At 49.5% G+C, this 16,181-nt stretch overlaps 1 protein-coding gene across 9 annotated transcripts in view; it reads left to right on the top strand.

The window, feature by feature from the left end:
- SCN2A (sodium voltage-gated channel alpha subunit 2) overlaps positions 1–16,181 on the top strand; it is a 127,547-nt gene that overhangs the window by 57,761 nt on the left and 53,605 nt on the right. For all 9 annotated transcript variants that reach the window (XM_039495645.1, XM_039495641.1, XM_039495643.1 and 6 more), the window contains one exon: positions 15,040–15,396. In XM_039495645.1, the coding sequence (XP_039351579.1) occupies positions 15,040–15,396 (357 nt within the window). The remainder of the gene's footprint in view (positions 1–15,039; positions 15,397–16,181) is intronic.

The raw sequence follows: 16,181 nt of genomic DNA, 5'->3' as shown, positions 1-16,181 counted from the left end.
CAGATGAGGCAGTTAATCTTCCATCCACTGCTTCAATAAATGAGCTAAAGGCTTTCCAGGACTTGTTAAAATAATGGCAGAGATGCTAGATTCTCCCTGGAGGCCATCCAGAAGAAATAACATAAGTATCTGGATATCTTGCAATGGGGTAACTAACCATATTGTTAATAATGGACTACTCAAACCATCCACATTGATCTAGAAAACCCTCACCCCCTTAATCCCAGTGACACTGAAAAAGGCAGAAAGGAGATACCAGGCATCTGCTAAAGGGTTTGAATATTTCCATTAATGCTCTTCCCAGTATACTTATACTACATATGGCCCTTGAGAGGTCAAAGCAGGAGGGAAGGCGTTAGACTCACTGGGGCCCAGAGCAGAAACTAAGGAGTAGGCCCCCACCCCGTCTCACCTGTTCACACATTGGATTTCTGCAGTGTTTCTAAAGCCAAAGCCAAAGCCCCACCACTAGGGGCTAAAGCCCAAGCTCCCCAATGCCAGGCCCCTGTGGCATGGGGCCCCAGGCAATTGCCCTGCTTCCTACCCCCTAACGGCAGCCTTGCAAAGCTGTAAGGCTAGACTAATCTACCCCTCAGGAGAAATGACCTGAAGGGCTTAGATCTCTCAGATGAGTGTGTCAAATTTTCCGACACTGCTCTCTGCATATCAATTTCTGTTACAGGATAGACTTTCCAATTTAATGGACAGACTCCCGAAAGACCGGCACAAGGCACTGAAGTGCCTAATGACAGAGAGTCAGCCCAGGGCCTGAACAGTAATAAAAGCAGTGCTTAATGCATCAAACACAGCAGAAAGGTTGATGGCCTCTGCCATGGCGATGAGGAGGTCTTCTTGGCTTGCATCTGGAATTCCACTGGGGATCCAGGTCACCAGACTTCTGATTCAGACCACAGAGCCAATCTAAGATCCTTGGTACTGTATGTCCCAGCCCCCCCAAAAAAGCACCCAAGACAACAGCAACCATTCTAGAGACAGAGACCATATTGTCAGTACTAGCCATAGCAATGGTCTTCAGATTGCCTGAGGAAGAGGCAGCAATTTCACCAAAGATGACCACTGCTTCTTCCTCAGCTGCCCCCTAATCTGGGGCTTCAGCAAGCAACAGTTTTGATGCATACATCTAGAGTCTTGCTGGATCACCTTCAGATCCTCCTCCTTCCACCCTCCTTTTGGCAACCTCCTTCCCTATTTCCAAGAAGCCTGGGTTGTTCTTCGAGTGCTTGCTCATATCAACTCCAAGTATGCGTGTGTGCACCGCATGCACAGTCATTGGAAGGCTTTCCCCCTAGCGGTACTCATCGCGTCAGCTGTGGAGCCCCCTGGAGTCGTGCCTTCATGGCGATGTATATAGGTCCCCGCCGACTCACCGCCTCTTCAGTTCCTTCTTACCACCTGTGATTGTTGGAGCTGCTTCTTCTCTCTCTTGCTATGGCAAGCGATCCCCTAGTGAGCTTTCCTATTTGTATCTGTAAATAGTCTTAATTAGAGTTAGTTAGTGGCTTTAATATAGGATAGTTAGTTAGATACGTTTCTGTTGGGGTTTATTCCCTCCATGTTCTTCCTCTCCCCCCGCCCCCTTTCTCAGTCCCAAGGCTTCAAACCGTGCGGGTACTGCCAGAAGCCTATGCCCAGGGGAGACCCTCCTGCTTAAAGTGCTTGGGAGAAGCCCACCAGACTGGCAAGTGTAAAATCTGTAAAGGCTTCCACCCAAGAACCAAGAAGGAGAGGAACTTTAAGTTAAAACTTCTCCTTATGGAGTCCGCTCTTTGTCCCCAGCTGGCACAGCCCGTATTGGCCTCAGTGAGGGAGGCTGCAGTGCCAACAAAGGACTCCGGGTCTAGAGACCCATAGCACCAGCATTCTCCAGCACAGAAGATGAGCTCTGTGGCTTCCTGGCATTGCTTGCACTCGCCGATGTTGCACAAAAAGTAGAAGAGAGCCACAAGGGTGTGTTCGCACACAATGAGAGTAGTGCAGCACGAGGGTGCCCATGGAGTGCGTCCTGTGCCAGGACACTCAGCCTCTGCTCCAGCGAAACTGGCAACGCTGACTCTGGCCTCACAGGCAGGTCTGTCGAGTCCAGTCCCATTGGACTCCCCAGTGTGGGAGAGCCAAATGGGGGAGTTGAATCTTCCATTCACCCCAGACACATTTGAGGCTGCCAGGAACCTCATAGCGATGACAGCCCCGCAGTCCCCGGCACTGGCAGCACTCGCACGGCATAGAGGAGGCATGCTTTCTAAGGGCAAACCGGCCACGATGCTGCACTGGTCACCTCCCCTCGGCACCACTCTTCGGCACCATTCCACTCGGCACTGTCGTGATCACCAAGGTCGGGTTCAGAGCCAGAATTGTACATCTCCGGATGGAGCCAACACCACTCTCATCACCATCACTGAGGCTGACACCAAGGCTGGCACCCAGACCGAGATCAGCACGAGAAGACCTCCACGAGTTAGAGGTTCAGGATGACCCAGTGCTGCTAAGGGCAGCATCCTCTTCCTGTCCAGATGAGGCAGTAGCGGGTTCATCTGCCACATTACTGACTATGGACAATAGAGTCCACCCAGAGTTTTACTCAGAAGGGTAGCCGAAAATCTGGGCCTCCAGGCGGAGGAGATGTCAGAAGAAGCAGATCCCCTGGTGGACATCCTGACTCCCGAGAGTCCTTTAAGGGTGGCCTTACCCTTGAACAAGATCATCCAGAATATCACCAAGAAGACCCTATGGCAAACTCCCACCTCCATTCCCCCCATGGTCAAGGTGGGTGGAAAGGAAGTACTTTGTACTCTCCAAGAAGTACAAATACCTATTCACCATCCCTCAGCCAGGCACTCTGGTTGTGGCAGCAGCAAACACAAAAGAAATACCAGGGCAACAGGGTCCTATGCCCAAATTTAAGGAGGCAAAAAAGCTGGACCATTTTGGCCATAAGATCTATTCCACTGGGGGGCTCCAGCTTTGGATTGCCAGTCAACAAGCGGTCCTCAGCCGCTATAATTTTAACTCTGGGAACACATTGTCCAAGTTCAAGGAGTTACTCCCAGCTGACTCACTCCAACTTTGGAGCCATCCTCGAGGAGGGCAAGGCTATTGCAGGGACCTCCTTGCAAGCTGCATTGGACTCAGCGACACTCACGATGTCCACTGCTATAGCCATGTGAAGGAGCTTGTTTTGGACCTTCCACATGAGGACCAACAAATGATTCAGGACTTGCTCTTCAATGGCTTGGGTCTGTTTGCAGAGCAAACGGACTCCAGGCTCCACAGTCTCAAAGACTCAAGAGCAATATTAAAATCCCTGTGGCTCCTTGCGCCAGCCCCACAAAGAAAGCATTTTAAGCCTCAGCCTCCGCCATGCTTCTACCCCTCTCAGTTCAGACAAGATTATAGTAGGCAGCATGGTAGGAGTAATGGGCGAAGGCCTTCACAGCCATCTTCCAACCAGGGCCAGAGCTCGGCGAGACAGTCTTCAGATCCCAAGCAAAACTCTTGAAGGTGTGCCCAGGGGCGACGCACAGTCACAATCCCGGATCCTTCTCCACGTTTTTGAATCGTCAACCCCATTTTTACCAGGCCTGGGCCCAGATCACCTTAGATCAGTGGGTCTTGCACACAGTAGAATTGGGATATTCTCTCCAATTCTGTTCCCTTCCTCTCTCCCACCCCCTTTTCTCATTCCTCTTCAGGGACCCTCACAACCAACTTCTCATACAAGAAGTGCAAGTGCTCCTAGAAGCCAGAGTCGTAGAGGAGGTCCTTCAGAAGTTCTGGGACAAGAGTTTCTATTCCCGATATTTCCTAATCCTGAAAGCCAAAGGTGGGTTAAGACCAATTTTGGACCTGCGGAACCTCAACAAATTCATGAAAAAGCTGATGTTCCACATGATCTCTCTGGCTTCCATTATTCCCTCCCTGGATCCGGAGGATTAGTACACCGCCCTCGACTTGAAGGACACATACTTCCATGTGTCGACTGTGCCAACTCACAGGCAGTTCCTCTGCTTTGTGGTCAAGAACACCCATTCTTCTTCGAGTGCTTGCTCATATCCATTCCAGTTAGGTGTGTGCGTGCCGCGTGCACGTTCGTCGGAAGATTTTTACCCTAGCAACCCTCAGTGGGTCAGCTGAGCGCCCCCTGGAGTGGCGCCATTACGACACCTGATATATATCTCAGCCAACCCACCCGACCCGACCCTCAGTTCCTTCTTACCGCCCGTGTCGATCGTTGGAACAGTGGAGTGCGGCGTAGCTGACCTCCACTTCCCTAGCTTCCTCATAGATATCCTCTTTGTTATTCTGTATATAGTTCGTTTATATTTTCTTTACTAGTTTGTTAGTTAGTGTATTATTAGTTAGCGGGTTCAGGGATTAGGCCCTCTCCCGCACCCGGGACCGGAGCGCATGCCCGGTTCCCCGGGTTTCAAGCCGTGCTCGGCCTGCCACAGGCCTATGCCAACAGGAGATCCACACAACTCCTGTTTAAAGTGCCTGGGGGAGTCGCACTTATCTACTAAGTGCCCCATTTGCAAGGCTTTCAAGCCGTGCACCAAGAGGGAGCGAGACATCAGGCTCAAACAGCTCCTCATGGAAGCAGCCTTAACCCCTCCAGCTTCGGCACCGTCCGCCACTCCATCGGACTCTCGAAGCACCTCCTCGGCACCAGGCCACTCTTCTCTGCACAAACCGCGAGCGCCGTCTGCACCAAAATCGGCCACGAGATGCTCCCTCTCGCCGAAGGCGAAAAAAGCGAAGGCCGCGGCTCCCTCGGCCCCGCCCGCTTCAACACCGCAGAGTGTGCCCCGACCAGACCGCCTGGCACCGAAACCTGCCGCGGCGCAGATTACTCCGGCACCGACCACTCTTCCGGTACCGTCGACTCCGGTCCATCAGAGACCGTCGAGTCTGGAACCTGTGTCCTCCCCGGCACCCGCCGTGGTAGAGCTACAGATGCTGTCAACTCCAGAGGCCTTCGCAGTGGCAAAGGACCTTATTGCCTTGACGGACTCGGCAGTGCCTCTGCCCCCGGCACTGCCGGTGCGGGCGCTCCATTCTATTGGCAAGCCGTCCTTGCTCAAACCACCTCCTGGCACCGAGTCGGACCAGCACCGCTCCCGTTCGCACGGATGCTCCCGGTCCCGCCGAAGATCTCCTTCCCGCCGCAAATCTCAACGCCGCTCGCAGTCCCGGCACCGCTCTGCCACGCGGCACCGGTCAGACTCACGGCACCGGTCGTTCTCTCGCTCCCCAACTCGGCACTCGCGGCACCGGTCCAGATCCCGGTACCGCTGCGGACACAGTGCCTCTCGGAGACATTCTAGGCACCGCGAGTGGAGATCACGGTCGACCTCCCGGCACCGGGCCGGTCGTAGGTCCCGATCTCGCTCTCGCTGCTGCGCTGCCTCCCGGCACCGATCACCAGAACGCAGGGAAACAAGATCAGTCGGCATCTCGGCACCAGGTTTTTCCGCTCCTTCGCCCCCTCCAGACATGGCTCAACTCCGTGTATCGCCCGAACAGGGATCCTCTAGACACCCTGCTCACCGTTCCACAGAGCACCCTTCGCTCCCTGGACTGGTGGCTGGCCCCATCCCAAGTGTGTGCCGGGGTGCCATTCCATCTGCCTCAGCCCTCGCTTTCCCTGACGACGGACGCCTCGTCCCTCGGATGGGGTGCTCACCTCGGCGATCTTCGCACGCAGGGCCTCTGGTCATCACAGGAGTTGAAGCTTCACATCGACGTCAGAGAGCTACGCGCAGTACGCCTCGCCTGCCAGGTGTTCCAGAACCAACTCCGCGGCCGTTGTGTTTCAGTCTTTACGGACAACACAACGGTCATGTATTATATTAACAAGCAAGGGGGAACTCGCTCTTCTCCACTCTGTCTGGAGACGATGCAACTGTGGGAATTCTGCATAGCCCACTTGATAGATCTAGTGGTGTTTTTCCTCCCAGGCGTGAAGAACACCTTAGCAGATCGCCTGAGCAGATCTTTTCTGTGCCACGAATGGTCGCTGCGACTGGACGTTGCTCGTGCAATTTTCCAACAGTGGGGGTTTCCCCAGATAGACCTATTCGCCTCTCGAGCGAACCGGAAATGCCACGACTTTTGCTCCTTTCAGGGCCTGTCACGGGGATCCCTGTCGGACGCATTCCTCCTGCCATGGAATCGTCATCTGCTCTACGCATTTCCCCCGTTCCCCGTAGTCCACAGAGTCCTGATAAAGCTCCGCCAGGACAGAGCACATCTTGATTGCGCCAGCGTGGCCAGACAGCACTGGTACACCACGCTGCTCCGTTTCTCCATAGCCAGTCCGATTCCCCTGCCGCTTCATCCGGATCTCATAACCCAAGATCACGGCAATCTCCGTCACCCGACCTGACGGCCCTCCATCTCACGGCGTGGCTCCTGCGTGGCTAGACGAATCGGAGTTGCGCTACTTGGCCCCTGTACAACATGTCCTATTGAGCAGCAGAAAGCCTTCCACTCGCTCTACTTATCTAGCCAAGTGGAAGCATTTCACTTGCTGGGCTCAGGCGCGCAACGCTTGCCCTTCAGAGCTCCCTATCCCGGTTGTCCTCGACTACCTTTGGTCCCTGAAGCAGCAAGGCCTAGCATTGTCCTCACTGAAGGTGTACCTAGCGGCCATATCCGCTTTCCACCCAGGCGAGGGTGGACACACGGTTTTCTCTCATCCATTGTCCGCTAGATTCCGGAAGGGCCTTGAGCGCCTCTACCCTCAAGTACGTCACCCGACTCCAACCTGGGACCTCAACCTGGTCCTCAACAGGCTCATGTCTCCACCCTTTGAGCCGTTGGCCACCTGTTCGCTGCTGTACCTGTCCTTGAAAACAGTCTTTTTGGTAGCCATCACATCGGCTAGAAGGGTCTCTGAGCTGCGAGCGCTCACGGTGGACCCGCCCTATACTGTTTTTCATAAGGACAAGGTGCAGCTACGTCCGCATCCAGCGTTCCTCCCAAAAGTGGTATCGGTTTTCCACAACAATCAAGACATCTTCCTCCCGGTTTTCTTTCCGAAGCCGCATGCATCCTCACGCGAGCAACGGTTTCACTCTCTCGATGTTCGTAGGGCGCTGGCTTTCTGTATAGATCAGACAAGACCATTCTGCAAGTCCCCCCAACTGTTTGTTGCAGTTGCCAACCGGATGCGAGGTTTTCCCGTTTCATCACAGCGGATCTCCTCGTGGCTGACAGCGTGCATACGCACCTGCTATGACTTAACTCGTGTTCCCTTAAGCCATCTCACCGCCCACTCTACCAGAGCCCAGGCTTCATCAGCTGCCTTTCTGGCTCATGTTCCAATACAAGAAATATGTCATGCGGCAACCTGGTCATCGGTTCATACCTTCGCTTCTCACTATGCTCTAGTCCAGCAATCTAGAGATGATGCAGCCTTTGGCTCCGTGGGCCTACATTCCGCCACATCTCTCTCCGACCCCACCGCCTAGGTAAGGCTTGGGAATCACCTAACTGGAATGGATATGAGCAAGCACTCGAAGAAGAAAAAATGGTTACTTACCTTTGTAACTGTTGTTCTTCGAGATGTGTTGCTCATATCCATTCCACACCCACCCTCCTTCCCCACTGTCGGAGTAGCCAGCAAGAAGGAACTGAGGGTCGGGTGGGTCGGCTGAGGTATATATCAGGTGCCGTAATGGCACCACTCCAGGGGGCGCTCAGCCAACCCACTGAGAGTTGCTAGGGTAAAAATCTTCCGACGAACGTGCACGCGGTGCGCGCACACCTAACTGGAATGGATATGAGCAACACATCTCGAAGAACAACAGTTACAAAGGTAAGTAACCGTTTTTTATCAGTTCACAGTTCTCTCCTTCGGGCTATCAGCATGTCCATTGTTGCTGCCTTCCCAAGGCGGCAACAGGAACAATTTTTCCATACCTAGATGACTGGCTTGTCAAGGGTTGTACCAAAGCCCAAGTGGAACAGTACGTGAACCTCATACAGTACACTTTCAAAGAGCTCGGACTAATACTGAATGTGCCGAAATCAGCTCTAATCCCTGCGCAGTGAATAGAACTCATTGGATCTCTCTTAGACTCAGGTCAAGCCAAAGCATTCCTTCTGGAGTCTTGTTTTCTGAGTATGGGCGCCATCATAGAGGACTTACGGTAATACCCCACGACTATGGCCCGAGCTTGCCTAAAGCTGCTCAGTCACATGGCCACTTGTACGTATGTAGTACAGCACACAAGACTTAAGCTCCAGCCTTTGCAGGTCTGGCTGGCCTCAGTATACAGGCCATCCCAAGACAGCCTAGACAAGTTAGTTACACTTCCTCCTCCAGTTATTGAATCCCTCCTGTGGTGGATCAACCCACAAGCGGTGTGCGCGGGAGTGACTTTCTCCAGCCCCCAACCCTCGATGTCTCTAGTCATAGATGTGTTGGCAATGGGATTGGAGTGCACTTAGGAGGACTCTGGACTCAGGGCCTCTGGTCCCAGGCATAACTTTCGCAGCATATCAACTTCAGGGAGCTAAGAGCAGTCCGCTTTGCTTGTCAGACGTTCTAGGCCCATCTGGAGGGCAGATGTGTATAGGTGTTGACCAACAACACGACAGCAGTGTTCTATATAAACAGACAGGGTGGTGCTTGCGCCTCTCCCCTGTATTGGGAAGCCCTCGAGCTGCAGGATTTCTGTATCGCCCATTCAATACATCTAGAGGCATTGTACCTTCCAGCATCCCAGAACGAACTGGCCAATCATTTCAGCAGGTCATTTCACAATCACTCCCTCTGCCCAGATGTTGTGATGAACATCTTTCAACAGTGGAAGTTTCCCCAAATAGATTTGTTTGCAACAAAAGACAACAGGAAGTGTCACCAGTTTTGCTCCTTCCTGGGTCACAGCCCAGGCTTACTCGCAGATGCTATACTCTTCTGTTGGAAGGACCATCTACTATACGCATTCCTGCCCTTCCCACTTGTAACAAGGTTCTGCTGAAGATCAGAAAGGAGGGAGCATCATTGATATTAATAGCACCAACGGGGCCACGCCAGTACTGGTTCACCACGCTTCTAGATCTGTCAGTGGACATGCCGATAACCCAGCCCCTGGTCCCAGATTAGATTACACAGGACCATGGCCACCTCCAGCACCCCAATCTGCAGTCTCTCTATCTCATGGCATGGAAACTCTGTGGCTAAGCCCTTTGGAGCTCACATGCTCAGACCCTGTTAGAGGAGTCCTCCTTGGCAATAGAAAGACATCCACCAGGGCCACCTATCTGGCCAAGTGGAAAAGATTCTCGATTTGGGCATTACAAAGTGACATTCCACCCTTACAGTCATCGATTTCCTTTATCCTGGACTATTTGCTGCATCTGACACAGCAAGGTCTGTCGGTATTGTCAGTAAAGGTTCACCTGGCCCCTATCTCAGCTTTCTACCCCAATTCAATTGGTCACTGTTTTTGCAAACCCCATGGTGTGTCACTTCCTCAAAGGCATAGAGAGGCTGTACCCTCAAGTAAGGCAGCCAATTCCCCCATGGGATCTCAACCTGGTGCTCTCTAGAACAGCGGTGGGCAAACGTTGTGGCCTGAGGGCCACATCTGGGTATGGAAATTGTATGGCGAGCCATGAGTGATCACAAAATTAACAATTCATATTCAAACAGGGACAACATAAGTTTCTTTAAACATCTTATTAAAATAATTCTGTTGAAGAATGCACTGTTAGAAAATTACATTACTGTAATTTTCTGTTTGTTGATTTTACCACACAATTTTGCTCCTGTCTGAACACAAATTGTATGTTAGCTAAAACTTTTCAGTGTACTGCAGTACATACTTCATGCAAAGACAAAATAATGTCATTCCTGCAGCATCCCCGAAGGGCCTCATTTTCAAAAGAGCTGCGATGGCAAGTGGTTTTTTAAATCAGAAAAGACGCTGCGCTAGGCCCACCCCCCTATCATTCAGGCTCACCCACCTCATCAAACCCCCAACCCTGCTCCCTAGCTGGAGCGCTGGAGCGGGGCAAGCCCCTGACCCCGCTCCCTGACCGCAGCACCGAGCAGGCGGCATGGGGCAAGTCTCCTGACCCCACTCCCTGATGGGAGCACTGGGCAGGCAGAGTGGGGCAAGCCCCCAACCCCGCTCCCCGCCCAGAGCGCTGGGCAGGTGAGAGCCGGATTAAAAAGTCTGACAGGCCAGACACAGGCCATGGGCTGTAGTTTGTCCACCCCTGCTCTAGACTGATGGGACCTCCTTTCAAGCCCTTAGCAACATGCTTCTGGAAAATAGCGTTCTTGGTGGCTATAACTTCAGCCAGGAGGGTGTCTGAGCCTAAGGCCTTAACTTCGGAGCCTCCGTACACGGTCTTCAATAAGGACAAAGTGCAGTTGTGTCCACACACTGCTTTTCTCCCAAATGGAGTTTCACAATTCCATGTGAACCAGGACATTTTTCTCCCTATGTTCTTTCGTAAGCCACGAATTAGCAACAGGGGATGAATGCTTCACTCACTGGATGTCAGACAAGCATTAGCCTTCTACATTGAAACAACAAAGCCATTTTGGAAATCAACGCAACTCTTCATTGCCGTTGAGGAGCGGATGAAGGGGCTTCCAGTCTTGTCCCAAAGGATCTCTTCTTGGATTACATCCTGTATTCAGGCGTGTTATGACTGCCCGTACGCTGATGGTACACTCCACAAGGGCACAGGCATCTTCAGCAGCGTTCCTGGCACAAGTTCCTATTCAAGACATCTGCAGAGCAGTGACATGGTCACCGATCCACACCTTTATGTCTGTCGCACTATGCCATTACACAGCAGGCCAGAGACAATGCAGCGTTCAGGAGAGCGGTGCAACAATCAGCGAATCCATGAACTCCGATCCTGCCTCCTACGTAAGGCTTGGGAGTCACCTACTTGGAATTGACATGATTAAACACATGAAGAAGAAGAAAAAACAGTTACCTAGCTCTCATAACTGTTGTTCTTTGAGATGTGTTCCTCATGTCTATTCCAAGACCTATCCGCCTCCCTTCCATCAGAATATCTGGCAAGAAGGAACTGAGGTGGTGGCGGGTTGGTAGGGGCCTATATATACCACCATAGAGGCGCAACTCCAGGGGGTTCACAGCCAACCCGACAGGTACCGCTAGGGAAAAAATCTTCCAACAACTGTGCATGCGGTGCACGCACACACCTACTTTGGAATGGACATGAGCAACACATCTCAAAGAATAGCAGTTACAAGAAGTAGGTAACCATTTTTTTGGATAGCCTCAGACAGGGCCGGCTCTAACTTTTTTGCCACCCCATGCAAAAAAAAAAGAGCACCGCCCCCCCCGTAACACATCCCCCACAAGCGCCGTGCTGCCCGAAGCCCCGCCCCCAAGCGCCACACCGCCCCGAACACCGCCCCCGAACACCGCGCCACGCAAGCCCCCGCCCCCCCGAGTGCCGCGCTGCTGAAGCCCCCTCCAGCACCGCGCCCAAGCCCTGCCCCCGAGCGCCGTGCTGGGCAAGCCCCGCCTCCCCAAGCACCGCGCCTCCTGAAGCCCTGCCCCGAGCGCCGTGCTGGGCAAGCCCCGCCTCCCCAAGCACTGCGCCCAAGCCCCACCCCCGAGCGCCGCGCCGGGCAAGCCCCTGCCCCTCAGCGCCGCACCGCTGAAGCCCCACCCAGCGCTGTGCCGCCCAAACCCCCACCCCCCTGAGTGCTGCGCCGCCTGAAGCCCCTGAGCACCGCCTGAAGCCCCACCCTCCCGAGCGCCGCGCCAGGCAAGCGCCTGCTCCCCCGAGCGCCGTGCTGCCGAAGCCCCCACCCAGCGCCGTGCCGCCCGCCTCCCCAAAGCCCCTGCCCCCCCAAGCGCCATGCCACCCGAAGCCCCTGCCCTCCCCAGCGCCGTGCCGCCCGAAGCTCCGCCCCACCAGCGCTGCGCCACCCAAGCCTCTGCTCCCCCCTCCGAGCGCCACCCATCCGAAACAAAAACAAACAAAAAAATCCTCCAGCGCTGCCCCACCGAACCAAAAAAACCCCAAAACTCCCGAGCGCCACCCCGCCCCAAGGTGCCACCCCAAGCACATGCTTGGTCGGCTGGCCTCAGACCAGTGGGTCCTTGAGATCCTTGTGGGGAAAAGTGTTTGAGCCTCATCTGAGGAAGATTTGTGAAACAGGTTTCCATTGGTACTAGGAAGGTGTTGTTGGGTTGGTTCCCAAATAATTCCTTAAATTACAAAGATCTTGCACTGTATGGAGAAAACGTCTATGTCTGTCATTCTACCCTAATAATAATTAAAACTCTGCTTACGCTTTCCTTCCCTCTGTGATTCACTTCTTGCTACATCCCATTAGTGATGAATGAGGAGAGAAGGTGTGCAGGAGAATGAGAAATTTCTTACCTGATAATTTTTTTTCTATTAGTACCTTCTCTCCTCATTCAGCAAACCTTGATAGTCTGGTAAATTACTGGAATACAATTTATTACAAGTTTTCCTCTGAATCAAGAGTTGGATATATAATTACCTTAATGTTATTTATATAGTCTATCAAGTTGTGTCTTAATGCTAATAATCAGTTGCTGGAGTTCTATTTAGAAGAACTCTTCTGGTGGCCCGAGTTAAATAGCCTCCAGCAACACCATTGAACTGCCTCCATATTCCACAGGAGGGAGGTATTATCCATTAGTGATAAATGAAGAGAGACGTAGTGAACAGAAACAAAATGATAGAGTAACAAATTTCTTTTTCACTTCACCAGTGAAAATAGCCTGGTTTGTTTACTTTTTGTTTCTACTTAGTTTCATATCTTGATCTTCGTACAATAACACAATGCTATACTATTTGGATTGTAAACAGTGCAGGAAAATGCTTCGGTCCTATCAAAAACTGGTTTTAAGTTTTTTTAAATCATGAAAATATTTATATTAATACTGAGGCAAATCCTGGTTTTTTTACTTAGGTAAAACTAATTGTATTCAATGGCAGTAAAGAATGAATAGGGACTTAGGGCTTTGGGCTATTAAGTTTTGCAAAATCATTTTATTCTAAAATTAATACATTATACATCTGGGGCTTAGTCTACCTTACAGTGTCTCTTGAACAAAATAATTCCTGGAAAAAAACAAAGAGTGATTATCTTTGAGCTGATCCTGTTAGGTGCTGATCACCCTCAATGAGAGAATTTGGGGAGCTCAGATCTTGCTCTGTAAATAGGTTGCCAAATTAAATTACTTTGGCAACTTTAATTAGAATCTTGTCACGTAGCAAATACAATGTAATTAACATTCTTCCTTGTGTATAACATCTTTCATAATGAATATTTGCATGCTGCCATTATTACCAGTGAAATCGGGGATACTATGAATCTTCTTAAGAAGGTTCAATAAATTTAGCTCAAAGAAGCTGAGTTGGTCAGTATTTAACTTGTGCATTGCTGCCGGTTCTCATGATTATATCACAAGTCTCATAGAACTTAATGTTTTTCTTGAAACTCCAGCTCATGGAATCAAGTGATAATGGAAGAATTTTAGCTTTCATTTAAATAAGTAAAAGTAAGTTTCTAGCTCTCCGTGTTGTGGAGAAAAGTTTGAAAATATGAACTGAATGTATCCTAACAGCTCAGAAAGCAGAAGACAAATAAAAACAATCTACCATTTTTTTAAAAATCCAATTATTTTTAAGCCAATCTCATGTTTTTTAAACAGATTAATAATTTTTGAATGCTTCAGGTTGGCAATACTGTTTGTGTACAACTAGAAATGTATGAACCAATTCAAATGAAATAACAAATACCATTAGCCCAATTCCTGAAATAATCCCAACCAGAACTTTTTTGAGGCTTGATTTAAAAAAACAACAACACACAAGTGTTTGTTTGTTTAATTTATATGCATTTGCTCCTCTGCATTTCAGCCGAGAGGAAATACTAAAATACACCGTTGGTTGCAGGCCTGGTTGAAACCAAAAAGGAATTTCATGCAATTGGAATAAACATTGTAACTCTATCAAACCTTCCAAACTTGTGAGGTCAACCCAGACCTAACATCACTGAAAAACAACTGCAGGAGCATCAATGATGCATTCTAGCAGCAATTACATCCAGTACTCTTCCGCCAGGATGTGACAGGAGGAAGTGAATTTGGGGGAATAAAGGAGACAAAATCTTTTTCTCAGGTGGATTTAATGAGACAGGGTAAAATTTTCAAAAGTGCCTAAGTCCCATGTTCAAAAGTGATTTAGGCACTTCAGAGCCTTAGTCCCATTGACTTTCAGTGAAATTTAGGATCTTACAAGTCTAAATCACTTTTGAAAGTGGGATTTAGGATCCTAAGTCACTTGGGTGCTTTTGAAAATTTTACCAACATTTCTTTTATAATAGCTGGGTGCTTCACTCCAGATGACAAATCCCCTTCCTATATATATGCTGTTAGTGAGTATTCTCTTTCATTGAACTGAAAGCAAAATGTATTTTTATATTATGAATTTTTCAAAGGACGTAGGGCCCAAGTCACCCTGAGATAATTCCACTGATTTCAGTGATTTATCCCAGGGATGAATTTGGCCCATTGTCTTTTTGGTTCTATGTAGCTTGTTAGCAACTAGTCATCTGCACTTTATCTATGGGAGCTATATCCTTGAGAAAATCAGTGAATATGATGAGCATGTTCATTGTAGTGTTACTGATCCCAACAGAGTGGTTCTCTCTTTTTTTATGTGGTTACAGAAAAAGGCACAGTCTGAGGTTCTTTGGCATTTGGGTGTAACTGAAGCCCTCAGTGAAAGGCTACATTTTTTGGCTGTTAGGGACTTGAATTAGGACTTCAGTCTGTACATGCCTTATTGTAGAAACCTGCTAAGCCTTCGTGGCCAGCATCTATGAAAACATAAATGTGGTGACTAAAGGTTGTAACAATTAAATGAGACATTTTACAGTTATGGGTTTTTGGTAACTGAAAATCTTAAATGCATTGATAATTTCATTATAATTAGCAGCATCAATAACAGTGCTCCTTTGCTCTTATTTTTCAGCTTCGAGTTTTCAAGCTGGCAAAATCTTGGCCAACACTGAATATGCTGATAAAGATTATTGGTAACTCAGTGGGGGCTTTGGGAAATTTGACGTTGGTGCTGGCCATCATTGTCTTCATTTTTGCTGTGGTTGGTATGCAGCTGTTTGGTAAAAGCTACAAGGAATGTGTCTGCAAGATCTCCAATGACTGTGAACTTCCACGCTGGCACATGCATGACTTCTTCCACTCTTTCTTGATAGTATTCCGAGTGTTATGTGGAGAATGGATAGAGACTATGTGGGATTGTATGGAGGTTGCAGGGCAAGCCATGTGCCTTATTGTTTTCATGATGGTCATGGTGATTGGAAACCTAGTGGTATGTACCTAATTTATTTTGCAAAAAATGATGCCTTATGTTATAAAATATGCTTTTAATTTTAACTGAGGTGAACTAACAGGAGTTAAGGGCCAACTTTTTAAAATTTAAACTATACAAATTTATCTCATATTTTAATCAAAATAAGACAGTTCATATCATAATTGAACCTGGAATGTGAATTGATGGCTCTGTGAACACTCTTTCACACATTTCTTATTGATTTATATACAGCAGCCTATACTAGGAATACGCTGTCTGTATGGTATGTGTAGTGTACGTGTATGTCAGGACAGCCGGGTGACTGGCTGTAGCTTGAGCAGGAGCAGACACAGGCTGGAGCAGGAGCACGAGCTGGAGCAGGAGTAGTCTCTGTCATTACATCAGGTAGCAGGGAGCATCCCCAACAAGGTAGTGACACTGAGCAGACTGGAGTTGTTACTTTCATTGGGATCCTGTATACCTGCCATGGGGTCACCTGGTTAGACCCTTGCTTGTGGATCGGCTAGACCATTAAGACATGTAAGTAATTATCTCAAATGACTCAGGCTCCGAGCACTCAGAACACACAGGCTCAGAGATAACTCTTTAGGCTTAGAACACTCAACACAATACATTACATTGTATGAGTATTTATTTCTGTAGCATTTATTGAATATTATTTTTCTGATTGTCATATTTTTTTTAAATCGTAATGGTCAACGGTTTGCTAAGTATCCAGCCTAAGAAGCTGGGTAGATGTATGGTGGGGGAGGGGAGGAAGAAATTATCCCATCCCCATGCTG

Source organism: Mauremys reevesii, linkage group 11 (assembly GCF_016161935.1).
Source record: "Mauremys reevesii isolate NIE-2019 linkage group 11, ASM1616193v1, whole genome shotgun sequence".
Lineage (NCBI taxonomy): Eukaryota > Metazoa > Chordata > Testudines > Geoemydidae > Mauremys > Mauremys reevesii.
Note: the sequence above shows the minus strand (reverse complement) of the source record. Positions and strands in the feature narration are given on the sequence as shown.